A 22,825-nucleotide genomic window follows, 5' to 3' on the forward strand; every position below is an offset into this window, starting at 1 on the left:
GCGCCGGCGCGGGGCCGAGAAGGTGGCGCGGGGGGGGGAGCTGCTGCTGGGCTCCGTGTCCTACAGTCTGCTGTGGAACAACTGCGAGCACTTCGTCACCTACTGCCGCTACGGGAGCGCGCAGAGTCTGCAGACTGAGCAGGTAAGAGGCGCGTCCCTCGATTCTTCTTCTTCTTCTTCTGTGTTCTTTACTTTCATTATTCTTTACGAGACATTTAAAAAAATCACACAAGAAGTATGTTTGGCAGTGGTGCAATCATAGAGTTTTTACAGCGGGGGCCAGTGAAAAGTTGAGGGTGCCGTGGGGGTGACGGGACTGAGTCCAGTCTGGAGCTGATGAACAAACAGTCTCCAGTGTTCTGCTAACGACTGGACTGTGAGGTTCAAGTCCATCCTCTGCTGCAGAGACGAGGACACAGACCAGAGACCATCTGATCTAATGTATGAAAGGACACTGTCCCTGCAGTGAAAAACATGTGGAAGTAAATACCGCCCGCTGTCCTGACCTCAATATTCAAGAAAATCTGTGGAGAGAATAGCAGACCAGGAACCAGGTCAGAAGACCATTGGATCTTTGGAGAGGAGAGGACAAGAGGACACCCGAGGAGCCTGGACTGAAAACAACCACTGATCGCTAAAGCAAACACAGCAAGACAAACAGTTGGTAAAAAAATTGTAATCATCACCAAAATGTTAAGATTATGGCAGAAAAATAACAACAAAAGGTAAAGTTAGTTGAATACAAAACCAAAACAATCAAACATTGTATGTACCTCTGCACAACTATAGCTAAGAGTGAACGGTAGGATTTCAGCCAGAAACCAAGTTAAAAGTTGGTAAAATAAAATCCACATTGTTCCGATAATAAATATAATCAGTGAAAATGCCAAAATGTTTCTTTAATGCTCATTAAAAGAAATCATCTTTTCATAATCATAAGTCCTTTCTTGTACAAAAACAGAAGTCAAACTTAGCTTCCTCAGCTGAACTGATGGTTGGTTTAACGCTTTGGAAAAAGGTTAATGTTGACGTAGTGGCTGAAAAATGTTCTTCTGCTGCAGCTTAAACACAGATCCAAACTGTGGCAGCGTGGAAATGATCCAAAATTACCCATAATTCCTGAGATGACTGGTCATATATTACTGAGTTGAGGCTTACTCTGGATTATTTACCTTTTTTCAAAGTGCTGATTTGTGGAGCAGCTGTTTTCAATCAGAGCTGGCGACAGAAATAATCAGAGGTCAAAGTTTAGAAATACCGACTCTTGACTCCTCCAAGGGCTGGTTCCTCCTCTTTTTTTAATGAGGGGAAAATGTGGGTCGCTCCTCGGAAAAGTCAAGAGAACAAGAGCAGCATTCAGGCACTGAACCTCCTGAGCCAGAAACCACAGAGCAGCAGCAGTAGGAGCTAAGTGATGATGGTGATGATGATGAAGCAGGAGGGGGACCAGGAGGAGGTGAAAGAAGCTGAGCTACCTGATCTTCTGCCTCATGTTTCTTTAAAAACATCAGGAAGGAAACGACTAAACCATTTTGGTGGAATATGACAACCTGAAAGGCTTAGAAAAAAACCCTGCTAAATCTGCTAAAATCACCAACGCTAAATGCTAATGAGGAATCACACTCGACTTGAGCTATTACCCAACTGCCTCCAATTCATCGACAGTTTTAACACCTCGCAAGAAACCAAGAGGCCTAATGTCTGATGCCTTTGTTCAACTGCTGCGCAGCTTTGTTGTAAAGTTTATAATAAAGGTGTGTCACAAATGTTTTTCTAGTCTTTTTATTAGCACACAGTAGCATTAGCTACATTTTGTTTGGTTATGTTGTTTTCAAATAAGGAGTAAAATTATATTTTATAAAACGTAGCCAGCTCTAGCCTAATCAGCTGATCCAGGTAATTTGTCATAAAAAACAAAACTCAGATTTAAGTTTCTATTCACTGAATATTATTTGCCCTCGATAACTGTTAAAAAAAATAACTTGTATTGAATGAGAGAATGAAAGCTAAATGCTAATACCTTGGGGAGTTCAATTCATATTCAGTTGTGTTTCATGTCTGACCTGCAGCCATCTTGGATTCATGGGTTGTGTGCAATCATTCTGAATCGATTATTTCTCTATCCAGTTCCATTTCTGAAGCAGCGTTTGTTCAGTGTTCTGTCTTGGACTGAGGAGGATCCTCCTGATCCAGTCACACTTCCTGTAATCGTACTAACTTAAACATCTGACCTGTGAGCAGTTGCAACGTCACCGTCTGTTCCTCACAGCCTCATTAATGTGGAGGGGTGTGCAGTGGCGCCTCTGTGGGCCCTGTAGTTAAAAAGAAACACAGGTCAGTGACATTCTTGGATCATCATCATAGATTTACCTCAGTAACAACATCCAACCACGTGATGCCAAGCCATCGAAAAAACATCAACCAAAAAACCTGTTGCATTGTCTTCCTATTTTAATTAAACTAGAGTTTATCATTTGGTCGAGGTGTGACCACATTTTTCCACTTGTCTAACTGTAGGGGGCGCTCCTAGAACAGACACGCCAAGATTCTTCAGCATATTGACATCAGCTTCCAAAATATCACAGAAAATGGTACATGGAGTTAGCATCTGGCCTTGAACGTGTTAATAAACAAGTGTCCTGATTGGCCAGCTGTGCTGCTGTCCAGTGCTGCTCAATAATAAAAGCATCTCTCTGTTCTCCAGTTCTGTGAGTGGCTGAAGTCGTTGATCCGGAACCAAAGTAACATCCTGTTGGTGGCGCTGCTGGGTCTCCTGTCCGTGATGTATTTGGGTCTATCCTTCAGCACTGTCTTGCCCACCGTTCTCATCCCCTTCACGATGTGGATGGCGAGCTAAAATGCTCCAGAATGATGCAGGAACACGGACAGTAGCCACGTTGGCAAAGCCACAGGAACAAAAGAGTCATCCACAAGAACATTTTACCCTTTTATTAGTATTTTCTATTGTAATTTTCTGTGTTTGAAATTAGCTTAAGGGTTCGTATTAAGCACCATTAGCAACTGGGTGAGGATCAAACCAGGTAAAAGACAAAAATGTCCAGAAACAGCACCAACTAGTGGCGAAAGAATTAAATTCAGAAATGTCTGCTTGTGGTCTTATCATATAGTTGTATTTGTAAGTAAACAAAGAAATAGAAGAAAACAATGTTTTCAACCCTTTAAGTTTTTGTGTAAATATCTGTACATGCGTTTGTATCACTCTATCAGTTTTTGTACATAAAAATACTTTTTATAAAAATGCAACACTTCATATCCTGTTTTGTAAATAAAGTGTAAAATGACAAATGCATTATATAAATTTTATGACACACAGCAGTAAATGGAAGTAAGAGTAACGCCATCATTTTGTCTGCGGTTTGTGTCTTTTGCCCTCTAGTGGCTCTTTTTAGGGAGCAGCAGAGGCTACAATTAAAATCAGATTTATAAATTGTATTATAATTATTCTTATTGCAGTATTTTCTCTTCACTTTTCACCTACTCTCATTTCTTCATTTTCTCCCTTCCTTGTCCATCTCCTGAAAATTGCCTGCTTAATTTTATTCTAACCTCTCCTCATCTGCCTTCCTTCCTCAAAACACTCACATTTTCCCCTCACACCTTTCATTGTTTCTAGGTGTCTCCCTTTCTCTACTTTTCTTCAGGTCGTCTACCTTCTCCCCAATATTGAATTTTATTCATTCTTCTTCACTTAATCCCCTTTTTTGCATCGTTCCTTTCTCCCTCGAGCTCTTATCCCCTATTACATTTCCCCTTAATCCCTTCTTTTCTCCAAACTCCAGGAGCACATACAATAAAAACCTCACTCTGTGATTAAACAAATGAATGAATGCATGAATGAACACAGCGCCTCCTGCTGCTCCTTACCGCTGCTAAAGAGCCGACCTCAGATCAGTGTAGACCTTATTCTTGTGACCTGGCCCTCAATGAAAGCTCCATTGTTCCTGAGGTTTGGTTTTCAGATGCAGAGGGTGAAGAAGGAATTAGGACTGAGAAGAGAAAAGATGGAGGGAGAAGAGGATTAGGAGAAGGAGGACAAGCAGGAGTAGCAGGACATGAATGTAAATGGTAGCAGTAGCCAAGACAAAGATGAGGACTCTTGCAGTGACATGCAGTCAGGACAGGGTCATAGGCACAATGGTAACAGACAACAACTGTCATACTAAATACTGACAAAACTGAAGCTGATATTTGAAAAACCAATTAACTGTTTGTATCATTAAATTAAGGAAGACTTTGGTAGATAGAAATGAGACTATCAAAATGACCTCGTTCAGATGATTCCAATAACTATTACCCAGAATGACCTTACAGAATGGAATAAAATGATTTCTACATTCATATGGCAGGGGAAAAGACCCAGAATACGATATAAAACCCTACAACTCCCAAAATAAATGGGAGAATGGGGATTGCCATCCATGAACAATTATGCAACATAATAGTTCATGTTGCAGCACAGGTGAGAGCCGTACTGTGATGCCTACTATACAGCACATTGGATAAATATTGATTATAACTTAATACCAGATTTTCATAGGAGCTGTACTATAAGATAATAAACCTATTTGATAAATCTACTATTAAGTTGTGGAGCATGATAATTAAAGAATACAAATTGTAAGGAATATAAATCTTGACTTGGTGATCCCTGTTTTACACCAAATAAGTTATATACAAGATTACCATGTAATAATGTTACAACCCCGCAAATTGAAATACAATTGAGAACCTGATAACGTGTATATTTTTATCTGTACAAACCACTGTATGAGTTGCTGCCACCTAGTGACTGAAGGCTTGTTAGCATTCAAGTATTACAGCAGTGGTACACTTACGTCCAGTGTGCCATATTCCTTTGGAAGCTTGTTTTCTGGGCATCGTTGGCTCTCCATGGAAATTTGCCTTTTCAGCTAGCTTGAAAAGTTCGACATTTTTTCTGCCTCACGTCTGTACCACTACTGCAGTCGTTGACAAGATACTGGACGACGCTGCGTGTTCGGTGGACATTTCTCCATTTTTGTTGGCAAAATCAACCACTATGCTAGTTTTAGCAGCAAGTTGCCACCCAGCCATTTTGGCAGTTTGTTTGTCATCACAATGCAAAGCGTTGATAGGTAGTGGGGCGTGGTCATTAGCAAATCAATGAGAAGTGTGGGCACACCTGGGTATTCGGCAATCTCCGTGGGTGCCCGAACCCCGAAGCACCCACGGAATCGGCGCCAATGCAGCACAATGATTAGGACTTAATTAACGATCATTAAGTGGCAGTTAGTTGACTACATATGTAACTTAAAAACAAATGACATTTTAATGATACATGTAAACCAAAAATATTAACACTGCGCCTCTAATGCTAATAATACCGAACGACGATTTTTATTTACTCCTTTTACTGTTTCTTCGTCTAAATGTGCGTCAATTATTCACAACAGCGAAACTCCGTAACTGCGGCGGAAACCTTTCAAAATAAAACCGCTCGTTATCAAAACAACGAAAAGAGTTTCTGTTTCCGGTTCCGTGACTTTAGGAACTCCTGTATCTGCTGATGAACTGACTGATCCTTCTACTCTGTCAGACAGTGGGAGAAGAGACGTTGAATGTGTTCACATTTGAGTTTTCAATGACCTTTGGAATGATTTCCAGACTGTAGTGTTTCTGACCTACATGAATTTTATTGTGATTAATCAATTTAATTAACAAAAATCCCTAATAGCCATTTGTGATCCAAAAGAACCTGTCCTTTCTAGAGAGCCAAGCCATAAGAACTGGCCCTCTCAGATGAGCCGAGATTCTCAACTGTATACACAGTAATCGCTTCATGAATAACACTGCCACCTTGTGGCTACTATAATGAATGTAGAGAAAATATCATCTTTCTTTTTGTTTATCAACATTAAACCAAACATCCTTGCCTGCGTAATCGCTCTTTAAACTTTATTATATGTTTCCATTTTTTGTATTTTATTTACTGTTTGGTGCTGCACATAACAAACACATGTTACTTACAAGTCGTGTAATCCCGCCTATCGAGCCGTTGGCCCTGCGCTGATTGATTTAGCGCGAATCGGCTCACGTCAGTCAAAGTCCTGGAACGTTGACAAGAAACGCTGCTGTTTATCTTAAACGTAAGTATTCAATTCTTTATTAATGTGTATCATCTTTTATCCAGAAATCTAATTTTGTCCGATGCCACCTAAAGTGTAATGCCGACTAATCATAATTTTCTTTTAAAAACTTTTTGGCGGACGTGAACGCGCTTGGCGTGACCAGCGGTTAAAGTTTAAGCTAATGTTGCAACTAAGTTTAGCCGCTCCTGCTAACTGACTCTAACAAAGTTTTAAAATATTCAGTATAACTATGTATTCTTATTGTCATTTAATGGTTATCTCTATACGCTTTTAAAACATCTACTGATGATTTTGTTGAGGAAAATATTATTTTTAAGAGTTAATAATTGATTAATTAGTGTTGCTAAAACCAACCTTTAAAAATTGCTTTGTCATTCTGTTCACCGGGTAGAAATGTTCAGAATCGATATTGTTGTTTAAAATGTTTTATGTAAAAATCTTTTGATTCCAGAGCTCAGTTTTAAAGCTGGTTTTAAAATGTATTTATTCAAAATTTTGATTAAGTATCCATTAACTTTGGTTAATGGATACTTAATAATACTTTATAATATGCTAATCAATTTATCTTAATTTCAGTATATCTCCGTGACCTGTTTTTGCATTTTTAAAATAGCTTTTAAGTAAAATAGCCTTAAGTGATTACTTATGTATGTTTTTGGCAATTTTTCACCTGAATAAAATGGCCAAGCAAAAATAACACCCACATATAGCACACAAGTGTATGAGTCATTCGCTACCAACAGTGACAAAAGGCTACAACTCCATAAACATGACAAGTGAATTGGATAAACGCAGGTGATGTCGTGGTTTTGAATCTGCCAAATAGATCCCAATTACTGAAGCTTGAACTGCAAGAGAACTAAATTCTGGTGGTTTGATGAACTGATGGGTGTCGAGTACAATCTGTGAGGTGCAAACGTCAGAAGGTGGCGAGAGTGTGAGCGTGTTGACGGATGTGTGTTTACTGCACAGATGGGCACAGAGCTGGACAAACACGGGGACAGAAGTCCTGTCAAGGTCGCCCTGTCAGCAGCTGAAGATGATGAGGAATCGTGCAGCATCAATGAGGAGTCTTTACTCCTCATGATGAAGCACTCGGGCTACACTGTCATCCAGGAGAACGGGCAGAGGAAGTTTGGAGGTCCACCACCTGGTATGAATGTGGAAAAACATTTTTGATGATGACCAAATTAGCAGAAGTTTCAACCCAGTGCGCAAGAGTGATCTTCAGTAACTCAAACTGACCACATGAGGGAGCAGGAGATCAGCTCCCGTGTCTGGTTGTCTTTATGGACTTCTGTAATACAGAAAAAAGTTGACCATTTTCTTTTTCATGTCTGTGTTTTACCTATTCTAATCTCCTATCAATATTACAGTTGTATTGTAGTACTTAAATGCTCATTGTATGATCTTGATGAGCTAACTTCAGGTTTTGAGAACTCTTTGTGTCCATGCCTGCTCCAGGTTGGGAGGGACCGCCACCTCCTCGGGGCTGTGAGGTATTTGTGGGAAAGATTCCCCGTGACATATTTGAGGATCAGCTGGTGCCTCTTTTTGAGCTCGTGGGCAAGATCTATGAGTTCAGGTTGATGATGGAGTACAGTGGTCAAAACAGAGGCTACGCCTTTGTCACGTATGCTAACAGGTAGTGAAGCCACGTGTCATTACATTGGTGGACACATCAGTTCTTGATGCCGAGCTCACAGAGTTTAATTTTTAAAATAACAACTTTGCAGAGAGGCGGCACAGAGAGCCATCCAGATGCTGGACAACTTTGAGATCCAATCAGGAAAATTCATCGGCGTCTGCGTGAGTCTGGACAACTGTCGCCTATTCATCGGTTCCATTCCTAGAGACAAGAGTAAAAATGATGTCTTGGCAGAGATGAAGAAGGTGAACACACATTTAAACAAGTTTGTTGTGCTTCATTTCAACAAAGTGATCCGACACAGAGAAGTTGTGGCCTTTACTGTGTTGATGATAAATAATGACCACTTGTACAGATAAAGAATTAATAATTAATTAACAAACAATGTCGTCAGAGTTTAATTATTTCTGTCTTGTCTGTGTGTCAGTTGACAGATGATGTGGTTGATGTCATCATGTATCCAACCTCCACTGACAAGAGCAAAAATCGAGGATTCGCCTTTGTGGAATATAAATCTCACAAAGCTGCAGCCATGGCTCGCAGGAAACTTGCACCTGGTTATTATTATTATTATACATTAAGAGATTGATTCAATGATGACATTTAGGATCAGGGTATTTATCTCAGTATCTGTGTCAGTGATCTGTGATGATTGAAGTGATTGAAGTTTTGGTCTAAGGTCATGGCTGGTTTTAACTCTGTCTGACAGGACACTTCAGCCTGTGGGGAAATGCCATCCAGGTGGACTGGGCAGAGCCTGAGAAGAATGTGGACGAGGATGTAATGCAGCAGGTCAAAGTGCTTTATGTACGTTACTAAACATGCAAGTAAACATGGGTGGGTTATCATTTTTGTCTAGGACAGTAAAGGCTTCACTGGCTTCACTCTGCTTCCTGTTAGAGTCGTTTTCCTTCAGTTTTTTTAAATAGTTTGTCTCTCTGAAGAAACTTCTCTCTTTTTATATTTTGTTGAAGTTTCTGAATTTAAAGCTCTGCTGTGTTTACTTTCTTCACCTTTGGTTAAATATCCTAAAGCGAAAGGTCTGGAAGTTAGGGGAAAACACTGCAGTGAAATATTAAACAGCTCTGTTCTGCTCAAAGGCCAGTAATGTAAATCAACAGGGGGAGCTGTTCACTGTGGGTACAGGGTGTGTGTGTGCAGTGATCCACAGTGAATGTGAACTTTCAGATCTTAGACTGTGGTCTGTTCCAACTCAGCAGATGTTGTTTTATGACTCACTACATTTCAGAACCAGGTCTAGTCTCAGTGTGGTGCTCCATTAATCTTCTGTACTTTACTCTCCTGTCCTCTTATTTCCTCTCATACGTCTTTCTCTTTTTCTTTCCTAGTCCTCCAGATTCTTCCTCTTCTTTCTCCCTTTTCCTTCTCATAGATTTTCTTTCCTCCTCCTTTTTATGATGGTCCTCCCCAAGTTTTCTTTCCTGTCATTTTCCTTCTTTTTCAGTTTTTGGTTTTTTATTTATGTTCTTCTTCACTGTTCTTCTTCACTGTTTATTCCTGCAGGTGCGTAACCTCATGAGCACCACCACCGAGGAGACCCTGCGTCACGAGTTCTCCCAGTTCAAACCGGGCTGCGTAGAGCGGGTCAAGAAGCTCACCGACTACGCCTTTGTTCACTACCGCAGCCGGGAGGAGGCCCTCACCGCCCTGAGGTTAATGAACGGCACCCAAGTGGACGGTGCCACTGTGGAGGTGCTCCTGGCCAAACCTTCAAGGGTCAGAGAGGCTGCAACAGCTGAGGGAAAGTCTGTGAGCAAGGCTACAGACAGAAACACAGGAGGAGGGAGAAGAGGAGGAAATGAGGTGTCACACAGGAAGCAAGAAGGGATAGTGGGTCCAGGTGAGAGCAGATCCTCACCCTTGAGATCTCCGTCCCTCCCACCTGGCCTCAGAAGCTCTTTACACCCAAGAGAGGGAGTGGGTAAGAGATTTGTAGTTGGGGGTTTGCAATGATATTGTGCAGTACAGTACAGTACCCCCAGGGGGAGCTGTAGTTCTTCCTTTTGTCTTACTAATGTAGTTATTACTGCTAACATCAAACTCAGTATTAGTGATTGTTGTCAGTAAGGTGAAGCTGTTACAAGAAATCTTTATTTTTACTCTTTTTTTGTGACAGCAGATTCCTATGTGACAGCAGAAGACCTATGTTCTCAGGTCTTCTGAACAGCTTTTAGTTTCTGCAGACAACTCCTCCTGCACCACCTCCATCAATGCATGTCTTTCTCTCACACACTTCAGCTGTCTTCATTTCCTTGACACCATCAGACATTTGTGTACATTAGTAATGTTTGAGATTTACAGGCTTTTAAAATATTTATGAGTGAAAGATGGAGGAGGACATGACGGAGGGAGGAACAGACTCCAGGGAACAGCCTCCACTCTGATTCAATCTGATGAAGGCAGAGACAAGTCCAGAACTTCAGTTCTTTTACTTTTGACAAAGACAATCTTTGTTCTGGTTCAAAGATTTGATGAGAACCAATCAGGATGTGAGGAGATCTAGTAGATCCAGCATCCAGTTACTACAACAAAGGTCTGTGTTATTATGTGTGTCTCCAGACCTCCAGGAGAGGAGTGTGATCCCACTGCGGCCTGGCATCACACTCTACCCCACCAGTGTTCTGTCAGTGAAGCAGAGTCAGATCAACTCGGCCGTAGGTCTGCTGGAATTCTACTGCTACAAACACTTCCTGTCTCCACCCCAGTACCACCTGTTCTCCACCCACGGGCTGGACGGCCAGCTGCTGCTTCTATATAAAGTCTGTGCACAGACTCGTTAAACCTCTGGCCAGACAGAGGCGCTGTTTACACATAATTGTCACTGTTCTTGTCTCCAGGTTGTCATCACAGCCACACAACGCACCTACACCCCCGACAGACTGTGTGTGCTGCTGGAGGACGCCAAGGAGGTGGCTGCACAGACTGTACTCTGGACCCTGGGTCTGTAACACACACACACACACACACTCCTTAAAACTAAACAAAACATACACACAAACTCGTTAAAACACATACTCATGTAAAGACACACACACTAACAAACACAGTCCTGTCAGTGTCACTGTGGCAGAGGGAGTGGGGTTAGCATCTTTAGCATGGTCACACATGGTCACCAGTGTATATACAGAAGTTGTTGGACAGACATCAGGGTTTGGTGACATCATTTATTTGTGTCTCTGAGAGTCGTCACAGCAGAGTTTGAGGTTCCTTCAAAAGTACAGTTCTCTCCACTGCTTTAAATTATCCAACTGATGGATTCTTAGTGTAAATCTACTTCCTATATTAAGGTCTGTTGATGTTTTAAAGATGAAGACCCTGCAGGTCCCCCTCCCCCCCACACACACACACTCTGCAGAAATCACCGGACCGCTGGGGGCAGCTGCTGCTGCTGTTCCTTCTGCCTGAGTTCCCTCCATCTGGGTTTCCCACTGAGCCAATCACAGCTGGCTCCTACCTTTGAGGAGCCAGATATTTGTGGGGAAAAAAAATCTTCACGTGCAGAGACACAGTTTGAGTCCTAGAGGGAACCCAAGGTGAAGGCAAACAAACAGACATTCAGGATCACAGCGGTCACACACACTCACATACAGAGGAAATCATCTGTGTGTGGTTTCAGTTATCCTGCAGCTCAGTGCAGCCACCGGCCACTCGGGGTTAACACAGCCAACGTGTATTCCTTCACTAACTGTAAGAACCTCTATGACCAACACCGTCACAGACTTCATTGACTCTGTGACGGTGTTAGGTTTCAGGTGCTCTTGGCTGGAGCCATTATAGACTTTCACTTCCTTGTGACTTACTCTTCCTTCATTATTACCATCTTTCTTTATCACCATCAACTGGATGGGAATGTTCAGCCTCAAAAAGACACTCTGGTACAGTCTGTGTGGAGGCAGAGGTTCATCAGAAGAGGGCGATGTTCACAGAACGTCACCTATAGAAACACAACCTCAAAAGTCTTGTTTTTGTCTTATGAAATGAACATGCCCCCCTGTGGCCATTCAGTCTTAGGGCAGCTGCCTGAGCTGATGTTAAAAAGCTGTAAACATCTGAGGACAGGGAGAGTGACATGTGACAAAATGACGTTTTAATGAGATTTAAGTCAAAGCTGTAACAGCCTTAAACTCATAGGGTGATTTTGAAAGAATCTCCCATCATGCCTTTGTCCCAGCTGTTCTGTCCTGAGCTTCTCTCTCTTGAATAATTCTAAAGACCTCTCGTCTCTTGGGCTCGGAGCCCCAGTGTCTAATTCAGTGTGTAGCCATTTAAAAGTGGGACATTGAGGAGGAACTGAAGCCCCGCAGACAGTAGGAGAAAAGTGGGTCAGCAAAGAGAAACAGACTGACAAAAAGCATCTCAGAACTCGAGTGCTTTTTTAATTGACTCCCAGGCAGCAGGCTCTTCTCCCTTTGGTCCATGGTACCGACTGGCAGCCAGTATAAAATGCAATTAAGACATTTTTTTTGTTTGTTTAGAGAAAACCTGCAGAGTGCAGCTGTGAGTGTTCAGGCTCCAAATCACTGAGCATTTTCTTATATTCCTGTGACTCCAGAGGCTGAGCAGAACCAATGAAAGATAAACATTCTGTCTCCACAAAGATGGCTCTCTCCTGGGTTCCTGGGTGTTTGTTCCCTGTTCTCTTGGTGCAGACAATGAGGATTACACTGGCAGCAGATGTATCCATAAATGAACAGAACGTTCTATATTGGTTACATTGTCTAAAATATACACAGCACAACATGTTTGAGTAACCAGTTTGTTTCTCATTAGTGCAAGCTACAAGGGAGGAATTGTAGTACTGTTAAGTACTATTCAATATATCATAATATAATAATATATCGGTAATATATTGTATTACAAAATAGCACCAGGAACATGACAATCTCTTAGTTTAAAGCGGAGACTTCAGTCGGAGGAGCATCCAAACATTTCTACCTCCTTAAACTGTAACAAAGCCATTTCTGACCTTTTGACCTTAGACCCAGATACAGATTCTAGGGTAAAGACCAAAGACTCACTCAGACTCAGAATCAAATCAAGAATCAAATCCAAAGACCCAGATATTAAGCCCTTCCCCTCTCCCCCTGTCTTCCAGACCCGTCCCTCCTGAACTGGTCCTCCAGTGAATCTGACAGCAGCCCTTCTCCTCCACACATCTCCACTTCACCACCAGGGGTCATGGTCTGTGGTGGGGGAGGCTTCTCCTGCCTGACTTCCCCTCAGTTCTCACCCATGTCCTCTCTGTTGACACTCCAGCCTATGTCTCCTACCACCATAATGACGCCCCCTGCCTCCCAGACACAGCAGTGCTACCTCAGCTCCTCCTCCTCTCCATACTGACGGTGAGCGACCGTGTTAGATCGCTGCTCAGTGAGTGTAAAGGTGTGACTTCATGTTTGAGGCAGCTTTAGCTCAGAGACACAGACTAACACCACAGCAGCAGCTGCGTCGTAGACACGTTTGTTAAAATGTCAGGACCATTTCTGTCAACAGCCATGTTGACTCTGTCAGTACTGACAATGTCTGTCCTGCAGCTCTAACCTCCAGGTACAGTAGAGCGTGCAGGGATTTAACTGATCGTAATGTCTGGACCATAAGTGGCACCAGAACTTCAGTTGCGTCTGTTGCTTGTAAACAATTGTTCCAAACCCAGAGAAGAAGCTGTCCTGTTCTGTGGGTCTGTCATCACACACACCTTCAGCATCAGTTCCAGTTAGTACCATTAGGTTCTTCATGCTTCTTTTCTTTAAGGTTTAGTTGTCATTTTTCAGTGGTAGTATCATGTTGTCACGAGTGTAGACAGTGCCCTCCTGTGGCCATTTATGATATGGGCGATGTTTTGATTATAAGTCGAAGCAGCAGCCAAACTATTAAAGAAAACATGACTTATAGTCTGGAAAATATGCTAGATCTTTTTAATAATAAAATGGCATCTTTTTTCTTCTTTTACAGTGTTTTAAAGGTGGTGCAGCAGAGGACCAGTGTGAGGGGAGAACTGGAGGGACAGTCTTTACCCTCACATATTTTTTCTGGCTGACGTTCCTGACTCTTCCTGTTCTCCTCCTCCTCATTCTCCATGTTTCGACCCTGTCTGTTCCTCCAAAACTATCTCACCGAGACAAACGGGGACAAATATTTAGACTTTGATACGCTTCAGTCGCCTCTGATTAACAAACAGGAGCGAGGTTTAGATTTAACAGTGAAAACAACTGATAAAAATGTCTTTTCGTATCAAACTGTGAAATGTCAGCCTCCTCCTCCTGCTGCTGCTCCCCAGAATACCTCAGCAGGAGCAGATAACATCCTCGTACCTGTAAACACAGCTACAACATCATTTTTTAAAGCCCTGATGATTTTATGGTGCTATTTATTGACCACGTTTGCTGTCGTCGTCCGTTGGTCAGTTGGTCAGTTGGTCAGTTTTATCTTCTCAGTTTCCTGTCTGTCCTGGTGTCGGAGGAGAACAGAACTCAGCCTCCATGATTTTATTCACCGTTAATGTTTAACCTGACGAGTCAAAGAGAACCAAGTCAGGTTTATTCCGTTTTAGTCCTAGGAATTTTCCAGAGTGGCAGGAGGAGAAAGGAGGTGTTCTCTTTATCAGAGGAGCACGGCAGCTTCGTTCATGTACAGAGTTTTGTTTTTTTTTTACTTTAGTCAAGTTTTATGATCTGTTTGCTGCGGCAGAAAAAAAAAAATCCTTTAATTTTCTTCCTCCAGTCTCTAACACATTTTTATTATTTAATTCAAAAATTCCCATCAATATTATAATTAAAAATGAATAACATCTATTTATTAAAACAAAAATAATCCAAAGACCAAATCAGGAAGTGTTGATAAAAAAGTCTCTATTTATTTGAAGCCAAACATTCTGCAGTGTTCCATTTTATGAAAAAAAATTGATGAATTTTTCAGATGATTGTTCAAAAACGGTTTATTTGTTGACTAATTTATGACAACAAACAAGTGCTTGGTATGAAGTTTGTAACTTCCTGTCCTGACACCCTTTGGTGACTTTGTTTTTGCCCCCTAGTGGAGGTTTTCGTTTTGTCTCGTAGATGTGTTTTTTGCTTCAAGTGTGAAGTGTTTCCTGTCTGTAGTTGGTCTGTGGTTTCGAAGGTTGTTTTGTCATGGTTGTGTTGTCTCATTGCTCTTGTTTCTCTGTGATTGTTTTTGTTATATGTGTTTCTTTTGTGACATTTTGTCTTGATCACACGGCTGTTTCCTAGTTCAACAGTCAGTGTTTGTTCATTTTCATGTTTTTTCTGGAAAAAAATAAAAAGCAAAAAAAAAAAGTTTAGAAAATCCTGCAGATCTGTTTAAAGGAATGTAATTTGCTTCCCTGCAGCGGCAGAATCACATTTGTCTGAACCATCCAATTAAAGTGAAATCCCTTCAGTTTGAGTTAAATGTAAATGAACTTTAGTTTATTAACTCCAACTTTCTGCACCAATCAGCAGTTTCTCTCCGTCTGAAGAAGCTTCTATGTTTTCTCATTAAGTTTTTTTTTTATGAAGTCTGCTGAGTCTATTTTCAAAGAGTTTCAATTTCAATCACTTCTGGAGAAAACTAAAAACCTGGGACTGCGGAGCTGCACAGTGGAAGAAGTTAAAGTGAACACATCAAATCAACACAGGCTGTTGTTGGTTTTAGTCTCTGGTTGGTGTGTGGTCTCAGCCCAACACTGTCCTCCAACACCAGGGTGTGTGGAGGAAATGAAGGAAGAGGAAAGGAACTTCAGTAACGTGTTAAGTGAGACCTAACCTAGTGGATGTGGAGAAAGAATATTTTGAAGTCCAGTTCCGTGAGCTCAGTGAAGGCAGCACACATTTCCATGTTTATGGAAGTTTTATCAGTTTTATCTCGGTTTATTTTTTGTCCAGGACGACTGTTTAGCTTCGGTCCGTGTTTACATCTGCAAAATTCTTTCCAAACCAAGACAAATCTGTGACATTTCCAGAGGGAGGACACTGTGACATCCACCAGGAGGTCAGAGACACATCAGGTGTTTACATGGACACAGGGACGGACAGAAAATCAAAAGCTTGGTTATCTGGTTATTTCTGTCTTTGTAAACAATTGCATCCAGTCTGACTGTTGACGGTCAGTTATCGACTGGACTCTAACTCAGTCTTTGTACATTTTCCGGTCACTAGAAGTGTTTTACTTTTAGTTCAGTTTTACTTGACGGAATATCGATATTTTAAAAGTCGACCAAAATCATTTTTCCGTCTTTCTGACATTTACTGAAATCTTAATTGAAGTGAAAGGCATTCTTAAAGAAAACTACGTTTTATTGAACATTATAACACTATTCATTTGACTCATGGAACATTTTTTAATTATTAGAATTTTACAAGGTATTGCTCAGTATTGTAGAACTCATTAGTGTACACACAGTTATACTGTAGGAACTGCAATAGTATCTCACCGTTGACATAAGGCCATGACTAATTCTCCTTCATATCTTATCCAGAGTACTTCATGTACACAGTATTAATACTTCAGTCTATTTACCTTTGTGTGAATCTCAGGGGGACGTCTCTGTAGATAACACTTTTCATCTTAGTCTGTTTGTCACTAACATTAAACACAAAATAGTTCCATATATTTCATATGGGGTAACACACACTTAATCAGGGGATACAATCGTTTATGTGTGTGTGTGTGTGTGTGTGTGTGTGTGACATAGAGAGAGGGAGAGAGAGAGTCACCAGTGAACATGGAGAAAATGAGAAAAAAAATGTGATGAGTGGGAGTGAGTGTGAGCTGAAGGATGGAGGAATAGATGATGATGATGATGATGGTGATGAGGAGGAGGAGGAGCAGAAATTAAACAGAAGGGATTATTGAAAGAAACACAGCAGGAGGGAGTACGAGGAGGAGGAGGAGGAGGAGTGTGATACATGCTGCCTCCTGCTGATGATCACCGGCAGCATTTTCTTCATTAGCACACAAACAGTTAAGACGCAGTGGGTCGGAAAATAACATGAAACTCCATCAACCACGTCATTTTCCCTCCTCTGTTCTGTCAGCACGTGAACATCCAAAAAGACAGGAATCCTTCCACGTCTCCTTCAAGTCCTTTCTGTCTCATGTTTTGTCCATTTGAACATCTTTTTGTTCATCTGTTTGGTCCACCTCAGCTGTTCTGTGTCCAACTCTGTCCTTTGTCTTTCACAGCGGCCATGGTTGTGTTGATGTTTGTCGTTGGTCTGCAGGTGATTGGTCCACCCTGGTTGTTGGTTCCTTGTTCTCTCATTTGTCTTTGTTGTTTCCTCTGAACTGATTTATCCTTTTACTCTCTTTAAAGAAAAAAAAACAGGAATTATATTTTAAACTTAAGTTCAGTAAAATGTTGAAGAACAAGTTGTGCATGTCTCAACACGGGGGAGACGGGCTGACAGTGGTCCTATTGAAATGTATCTAGAGGGTACAGAAAAAAAAAGTTTGAATTTTTGTGTTTTTTTAAATTGAGTCTCTTCTTCTTCTTCTTCTCTTCCTCAGTTTTCATCTCTTTTTCTTTTGTCTCCTTTTCTCCTGGCCTGTTTTATTTGCTGTATTTCTTGGCTGGGAGTTCATTCTTCAGTCAGATGTCTCGGAGGAGTTTAGCTCCGCCCCTCTTTGACAGAACCGATCCAGCATCAAAGACTGCTGGTCACATTTTCCTCCTCTTTACTCTGATTTTTTTTTCAATTGGAGCTAAAATTAAAATGTAAAATTAGAACTCTGGATTTGTGATTCTACCAAAGCTGCATCATTTTGTGGCCTGTAGGTGTCACTAGTGGCAGAGTGTCATGCTTTACTGTGCATTTTGCTCCAAAGTAGACCATCATTTTGATGTAAAAATAAAGCAGAACTGAAACCAGATTTATTTTAAACTCTGGATTATAAGACCAAGTGTGTACCTGAAGTCCAACAGGAGTCACAGAGAAGGAGGCGACGCATCAGGATCAGGAGTGAAACCCCATGGGAAGCTCCTTCTCAGAGATGATCTCCTCTAATCACACCCACAGCCCCGGGGGAGGAGGTCTGTCCTGGAGGAGCAGCTTTGGTCTTTGCTCAGATGTCAGATCAATGTCATGCTTTGAAGTCAAGTCCACCACGACTCGTCTGAATTCCACTTCACTCCGTCCTCCTGCGGCTCAGGCCATTATTTGTGTTTCCTGTTGCACTGGCATTAAACTTTTATCACAAAGTCCATTTTTTCTTCTGTTTTCGTCTTGATTCGGTCTTGGTTGGTATTTCAAATTCCAGTTTGTGTTTCTCGGTTAACCATTTACCAAAGTCCATAGAGAATCAGGGATTTTAGCTCCAAGCGACACAGCTGCTGGCCCACTGCTGCCTCCTGTGGTCAGTTTGTGTCAGAGAAGGACATTTTAACAATAAATTATATTATATTGTTCTATTGTAGTCAGTGTGATTGTTTTTATTTCTTTGTTCCCTTTTTGTTTTTGGACATTTTGGTCTTCTTTTTGGGACCTTTTCCACCTAAAACATTTACTTAATTTGATCCATTTGAATTGAATTTTGTCCAGTGGTTCATAGGAAACGTTCAGATCCTCCTTAAATGTGTTTGGTTTCAGTAGTTTATTCAGCAAAACAACATCACGTCACCATGTTTCTCCACAGAGCCCAAGGGATAAAACATTTAATTTTTTAAAATCATTATTAATTTCTTCTTATTTCTTTTTTAATGTGTGTATATAGGGTGATCAAAGGAGCTACTGCCACTTCTTCTTCTTCTTCTGCACTGTTTATTACTTCTCTGTAAATATGGTGAAGGAGAAAACGCAGGACAGAATTTTTCTCTTACAATTGGAGGATGAAGGCAGCATCCAGAGCCTGCTGAGAACTCCCGGCCTCAGGAGATGAATGAGTGAGCTTTTACTCTGCCCCCCCCCCCCACCTCCCTTCAACATCACTGCATATCAGCCCATAATATACAACAAATGTTCTCATTATGCCATCCTGTTCTTCCCATCTCTCAGCTCAGATTGGACTGTCTACAGAGGAAAACTCAGAGTAATGTTCCACTAATGGACGTCATTCATCTCCAGGAGAAAGTTTCCCAACTTTACAAACCAAGATGGAGGAAAATCATCGATGGCCAATGGCGTTTTTCATTCTGAAATTGTATTTTCTTTTTTTTCATTTAATAATATTCAATAGTGGCTGTGTGAAATAATGAAATTCAGTCCGAGCTGACAGCTGACTGTTCATCCAACATTATTTTCATTCCTACCCAAAGAGTCACATTTTTGATATTGTTAACCCCAGAACAAAAATTTATATAAAAATCTGTGATTTTAGTTTACATGGCAGTGGCTGCTGATCCACTGCTGCCTCCTGTGGTCAGCAACTGCTGTGTGCTGATCTTCTCTGTGGACTTTGGTCTGTGAGCTAAAATCACAGAGCTAAAATAACTGATTTTCTCTATGGACTTTGGTCTGTGAGCTAAAATCACTGATTTTCTCTTGGATGTCTCTGAAGTTGAAGCCAGTGACAGTCGTGACGTCTGTTTTTTTCCACTACAGTGTCTACTCACTGATGTTTTCACTTCCCGAGTGTCATCTCTCACATCAGGGATCAGATTTAGATCCACAGTGACGAAGGTCGATGTTCTCTGTGGACTGTGACTCTCAGAAGAATGTTCTTGTCCTTCAAAGTTTCACAACCTCTTTAGAGTTTGATCTTGGAGGACGGTAAACATTTCTGCAGAGTGAATAATAAACCAGGGAAACAGACGAGCCAGCGGGAGCAGCAGTCTGTTGTTCTGTCTCTGAGGCAGACTGTTCAGGTAGATGGATGACGGGAGGGAGGTCGACCAACTTCCCTGTATCGACGTTGCTGATGCTTGTCAGTGTTTGGACAGGTGTATTAATAACAACAACAACAACAACAGCAACGGGACACTGGATGTGTGAGCGCAAACCGTTTCACAAAATAATATGGAAGTGGCTGATGTGCAGGAGGAGGAGGAGGAGCAGCAGCAGCAGTTAGAGAACGATTCATGCAGATTCATATCAGATTAGACCGACGTGTCGCAAAGTGTGCACTGTTATTAAAACTCATACATCAGCCACCCACTCCTCCCCCGTGACTGTGTCGATATCAGGCAGAGGAATATTTCACTATTTCCCCCGAGAGTTTGTGGCTCTTAAATATTAACAGCCACAAACTCCTTTTCATATGTTTAGTTTACGAGGAAAAAAGGATTTGTTGATTTTTTCTCTAAAGCTTTTTCCAACTGGAAGCTAAAGTTTGAAAATCACTCAATCTACTAAACCAAAGTCCATAGAGAAATTCAGTGATTTTAGCTCACAGACCAAAGTCCATAGAAAAAATCAGTGATTTTAGCTCACAGACCAAAGTCCACGGAGAAAATCAGTGATTTTAGCTCACAGAACAAAGTCCACAGAGAAAATCAGTGATTTTAGCTCACAGACCAGAGTCCATAGAGAAAATCAGTGATTTTAGCTCACAGACCAAAGTCCACGGAGAAAATCAGTGATTTTAGCTCACAGAACAAAGTCCACAGAGAAAATCAGTGATTTTAGCTCACAGACCAAAGTCCATGGAGAAAATCAGAGATTTTAGCTCACAGACCAAAGTCCATGGAGAAATCAGAGATTTTAGCTCACAGACCAAAGTCCACAGAGAAAATCAGTGATTTTAGCTCACAGAACAAAGTCCACAGAGAAAATCAGTGATTTTAGCTCACAGAACAAAGTCCACAGAGAAAATCAGTGATTTTAGCTCACAGAACAAAGTCCACAGAGAAAATCAGTGATTTTAGCTCACAGACCAGAGTCCATAGAGAAAATCAGTGATTTTAGCTCACAGAACAAAGTCCACAGAGAAAATCAGTGATTTTAGCTCACAGACCAGAGTCCATAGAGAAAATCAGTGATTTTAGCTCACAGAACAAAGTCCACAGAGAAAATCAGTGATTTTAGCTCACAGAACAAAGTCCACAGAGAAAATCAGTGATTTTAGCTCACAGACCAGAGTCCATAGAGAAAATCAGTGATTTTAGCTCACAGACCAGAGTCCATAGAGAAAATCAGTGATTTTAGCTCACAGAACAAAGTCCACAGAGAAAATCAGTGATTTTAGCTCACAGAACAAAGTCCACAGAGAAAATCAGTGATTTTAGCTCACAGACCAGAGTCCATAGAGAAAATCAGTGATTTTAGCTCACAGAACAAAGTCCACAGAGAAAATCAGTGATTTTAGCTCACAGAACAAAGTCCACAGAGAAAATCAGTGATTTTAGCTCACAGACCAAAGTCCATGGAGAAATCAGAGATTTTAGCTCACAGACCAAAGTCCACAGAGAAAGTCAGTGATTTTAGCTCACAGACCAAAGTCCATATAGAAAATCAGTGATTTTAGCTCACAGACCAGAGTCCATAGAGAAAATCAGTGATTTTAGCTCACAGAACAAAGTCCACAGAGAAAATCAGTGATTTTAGCTCACAGAACAAAGTCCACAGAGAAAATCAGTGATTTTAGCTCACAGACCAAAGTCCACAGAGAAAGTCAATGATTTTAGCTCACAGGGACACTGGAGCTGCTGGATCACTGCAGTCCCTTTTGAAGTGAGTCCTCCTGACTATGGGGAACACTCTCTGTTCTACTTTTTATTCAGGTGAACCAACAGCCTTCACAATGCTCATACAGTTTTGAGGAAACACTGTAAAGGCTTTCTATTCTGCACCAACTTTTCAGCAATCTCCTGCTACTAATGGGCGTTCCTTTTTCGTTAGCCTCCTGCTACATTTGTCTTCTGTAGCTCATTAGTACACAGTAGTTCAGCCACTCAGCATTGACTGTTTCAAATCAACAACATTTCCTCCTAACGTCGACGTTTGATGCAGGTGAAGGAGTTCCAGTGGAGAGCAGTTACAGTAATTACAGCAGTTACAGCAGTTACAACCACAGACGGTGACAGTGGAGAACAGAGATGTAATGAGACGTCAGATTCAATCTACACTGTTTACGTCCCTGCTGTCAGAGCAAACAAGAGGAAAAATATGCTCTTTGATGTACAACCAGCAAACAAGAGGGAAAAATATGCTCTTTGATGTACAACCACACAAGGACACACACACACACACACACCCACACACACACACAATGGATAGAAGGTTATTGAACACAAACACTTTATGAATAGAAGGTTATTGAACACAAACACTTTAACAATGGGAGAACTATCATGGATCGACCTTGAAACTTATCCTTGTGCACAAACACACACACACACACACATACAGCGAGTTGCAAGTGTTAAAACCCATTGTTGGACCAGAGACACAGAGACACAGAGACACAGAGACACAGAGACCCAGATCCAGTGGAGGGGTCTAAGATTGTCTGGTAACCTCCCACACCACAACACCGTCTGGACAGACCATCAGGTCAGATCACACTCTTATCTACACATGGTGTCAGGTCGGAAGAAAAGTTCAAGACGGAGTTGACTGACAGGTCAACAAACATGTCTGAGAGGAGGAAGAGGAGGAAGAGAGAGGGAGAGAGGGAGAGAGAGACTGTGTTTTTCAGAATGAAGTTAATATTTAATTTAGGAAAGCATCAACCTCCAGTTTTCCTCAACAACTCACTCACTGTTGTTCTCTATTCCCTGTGACCTTGTGAAGCAGAACTGCAGCCTCGGTCAGACAGTAACTCTGGCCCTGGTCCCACTGAGCCACAGCGTCACAACAGGCCGTGTTCTGATGTACAGACGTGGTATAGAACACTTTCATCTCTTTAGTTTCTTGTGAATGTTTTTGGCTGAGTAAGCCTTCTCTCCTGGGTTCCCTGACCTCAGGGTGTAGAACACTGGTCTGTCCTCGGAGACACACTCTTCAGTCTCACTGCTGCCTGAGACCTCAGCCCTTCTGCCTCCCTGTTTTATCTGTTTTTCTGCTGCTCTTTGCTCCGACTTCCATGTTTCTAGTTTTGTATCACCCACTGTCCACGAGGACTCCATCTGTAC

At 41.5% G+C, this 22,825-nt stretch overlaps 2 protein-coding genes and 1 long non-coding RNA gene across 5 annotated transcripts in view; 2 read left to right on the forward strand and 1 right to left on the reverse strand.

Annotated features, from left to right (window-relative positions):
- Nucleotides 1-3,817, forward strand: part of LOC103389580 (lecithin retinol acyltransferase) — a 10,259-nt gene extending 6,442 nt beyond the window's left edge. Inside the window, exons 2-3 of the mRNA XM_008325041.3 lie at nt 13-142; nt 2,705-3,817. Of these exons, the coding sequence (XP_008323263.1) occupies nt 13-142; nt 2,705-2,857 (283 nt within the window). The 3' untranslated portion in view covers nt 2,858-3,817. The remainder of the gene's footprint in view (nt 1-12; nt 143-2,704) is intronic.
- LOC103389574 (uncharacterized) lies at nt 136-5,501 on the reverse strand. The gene is made up of 3 exons (XR_003051323.1): nt 4,857-5,501; nt 3,886-4,007; nt 136-2,312 (listed from the first exon to the last, which is right to left on the reverse strand). It is a non-coding gene; the product is annotated as an uncharacterized LOC103389574 (long non-coding RNA).
- Nucleotides 5,502-5,823: 322 nt separating this feature from the next.
- On the forward strand, nt 5,824-15,309 carry rbm46 (RNA binding motif protein 46). 3 transcript variants are annotated; one of them, XM_008325060.3, is made up of 11 exons: nt 5,824-6,146; nt 7,122-7,302; nt 7,614-7,794; nt 7,886-8,042; nt 8,225-8,354; nt 8,507-8,589; nt 9,322-9,739; nt 10,378-10,577; nt 10,656-10,758; nt 12,914-13,160; nt 13,771-15,309. In XM_008325060.3, the coding sequence occupies exons 2-10, from the start codon at nt 7,122-7,124 to the stop codon at nt 13,156-13,158; spliced, it is 1,698 nt and encodes a 565-aa protein (XP_008323282.1). In that variant the 5' UTR covers nt 5,824-6,146; the 3' UTR covers nt 13,159-13,160; nt 13,771-15,309. The 3 variants fall into 3 exon arrangements, with proteins under 3 accessions (XP_008323282.1, XP_008323292.1, XP_008323274.1); XM_008325070.3 differs by having other exon boundaries at nt 5,829-6,146; nt 8,507-8,604; nt 9,322-9,658; nt 13,771-15,307; XM_008325052.3 differs by having other exon boundaries at nt 5,829-6,146; nt 8,507-8,604; nt 13,771-15,306.
- The last annotated feature ends 7,516 nt before the right edge of the window (nt 15,310-22,825 follow it).

The sequence above is a fragment of the Cynoglossus semilaevis genome, chromosome 1, assembly GCF_000523025.1.
Source record: "Cynoglossus semilaevis isolate Cse_v1.0 chromosome 1, Cse_v1.0, whole genome shotgun sequence".
In the NCBI taxonomy this organism is placed as follows: domain Eukaryota; kingdom Metazoa; phylum Chordata; class Actinopteri; order Pleuronectiformes; family Cynoglossidae; genus Cynoglossus; species Cynoglossus semilaevis.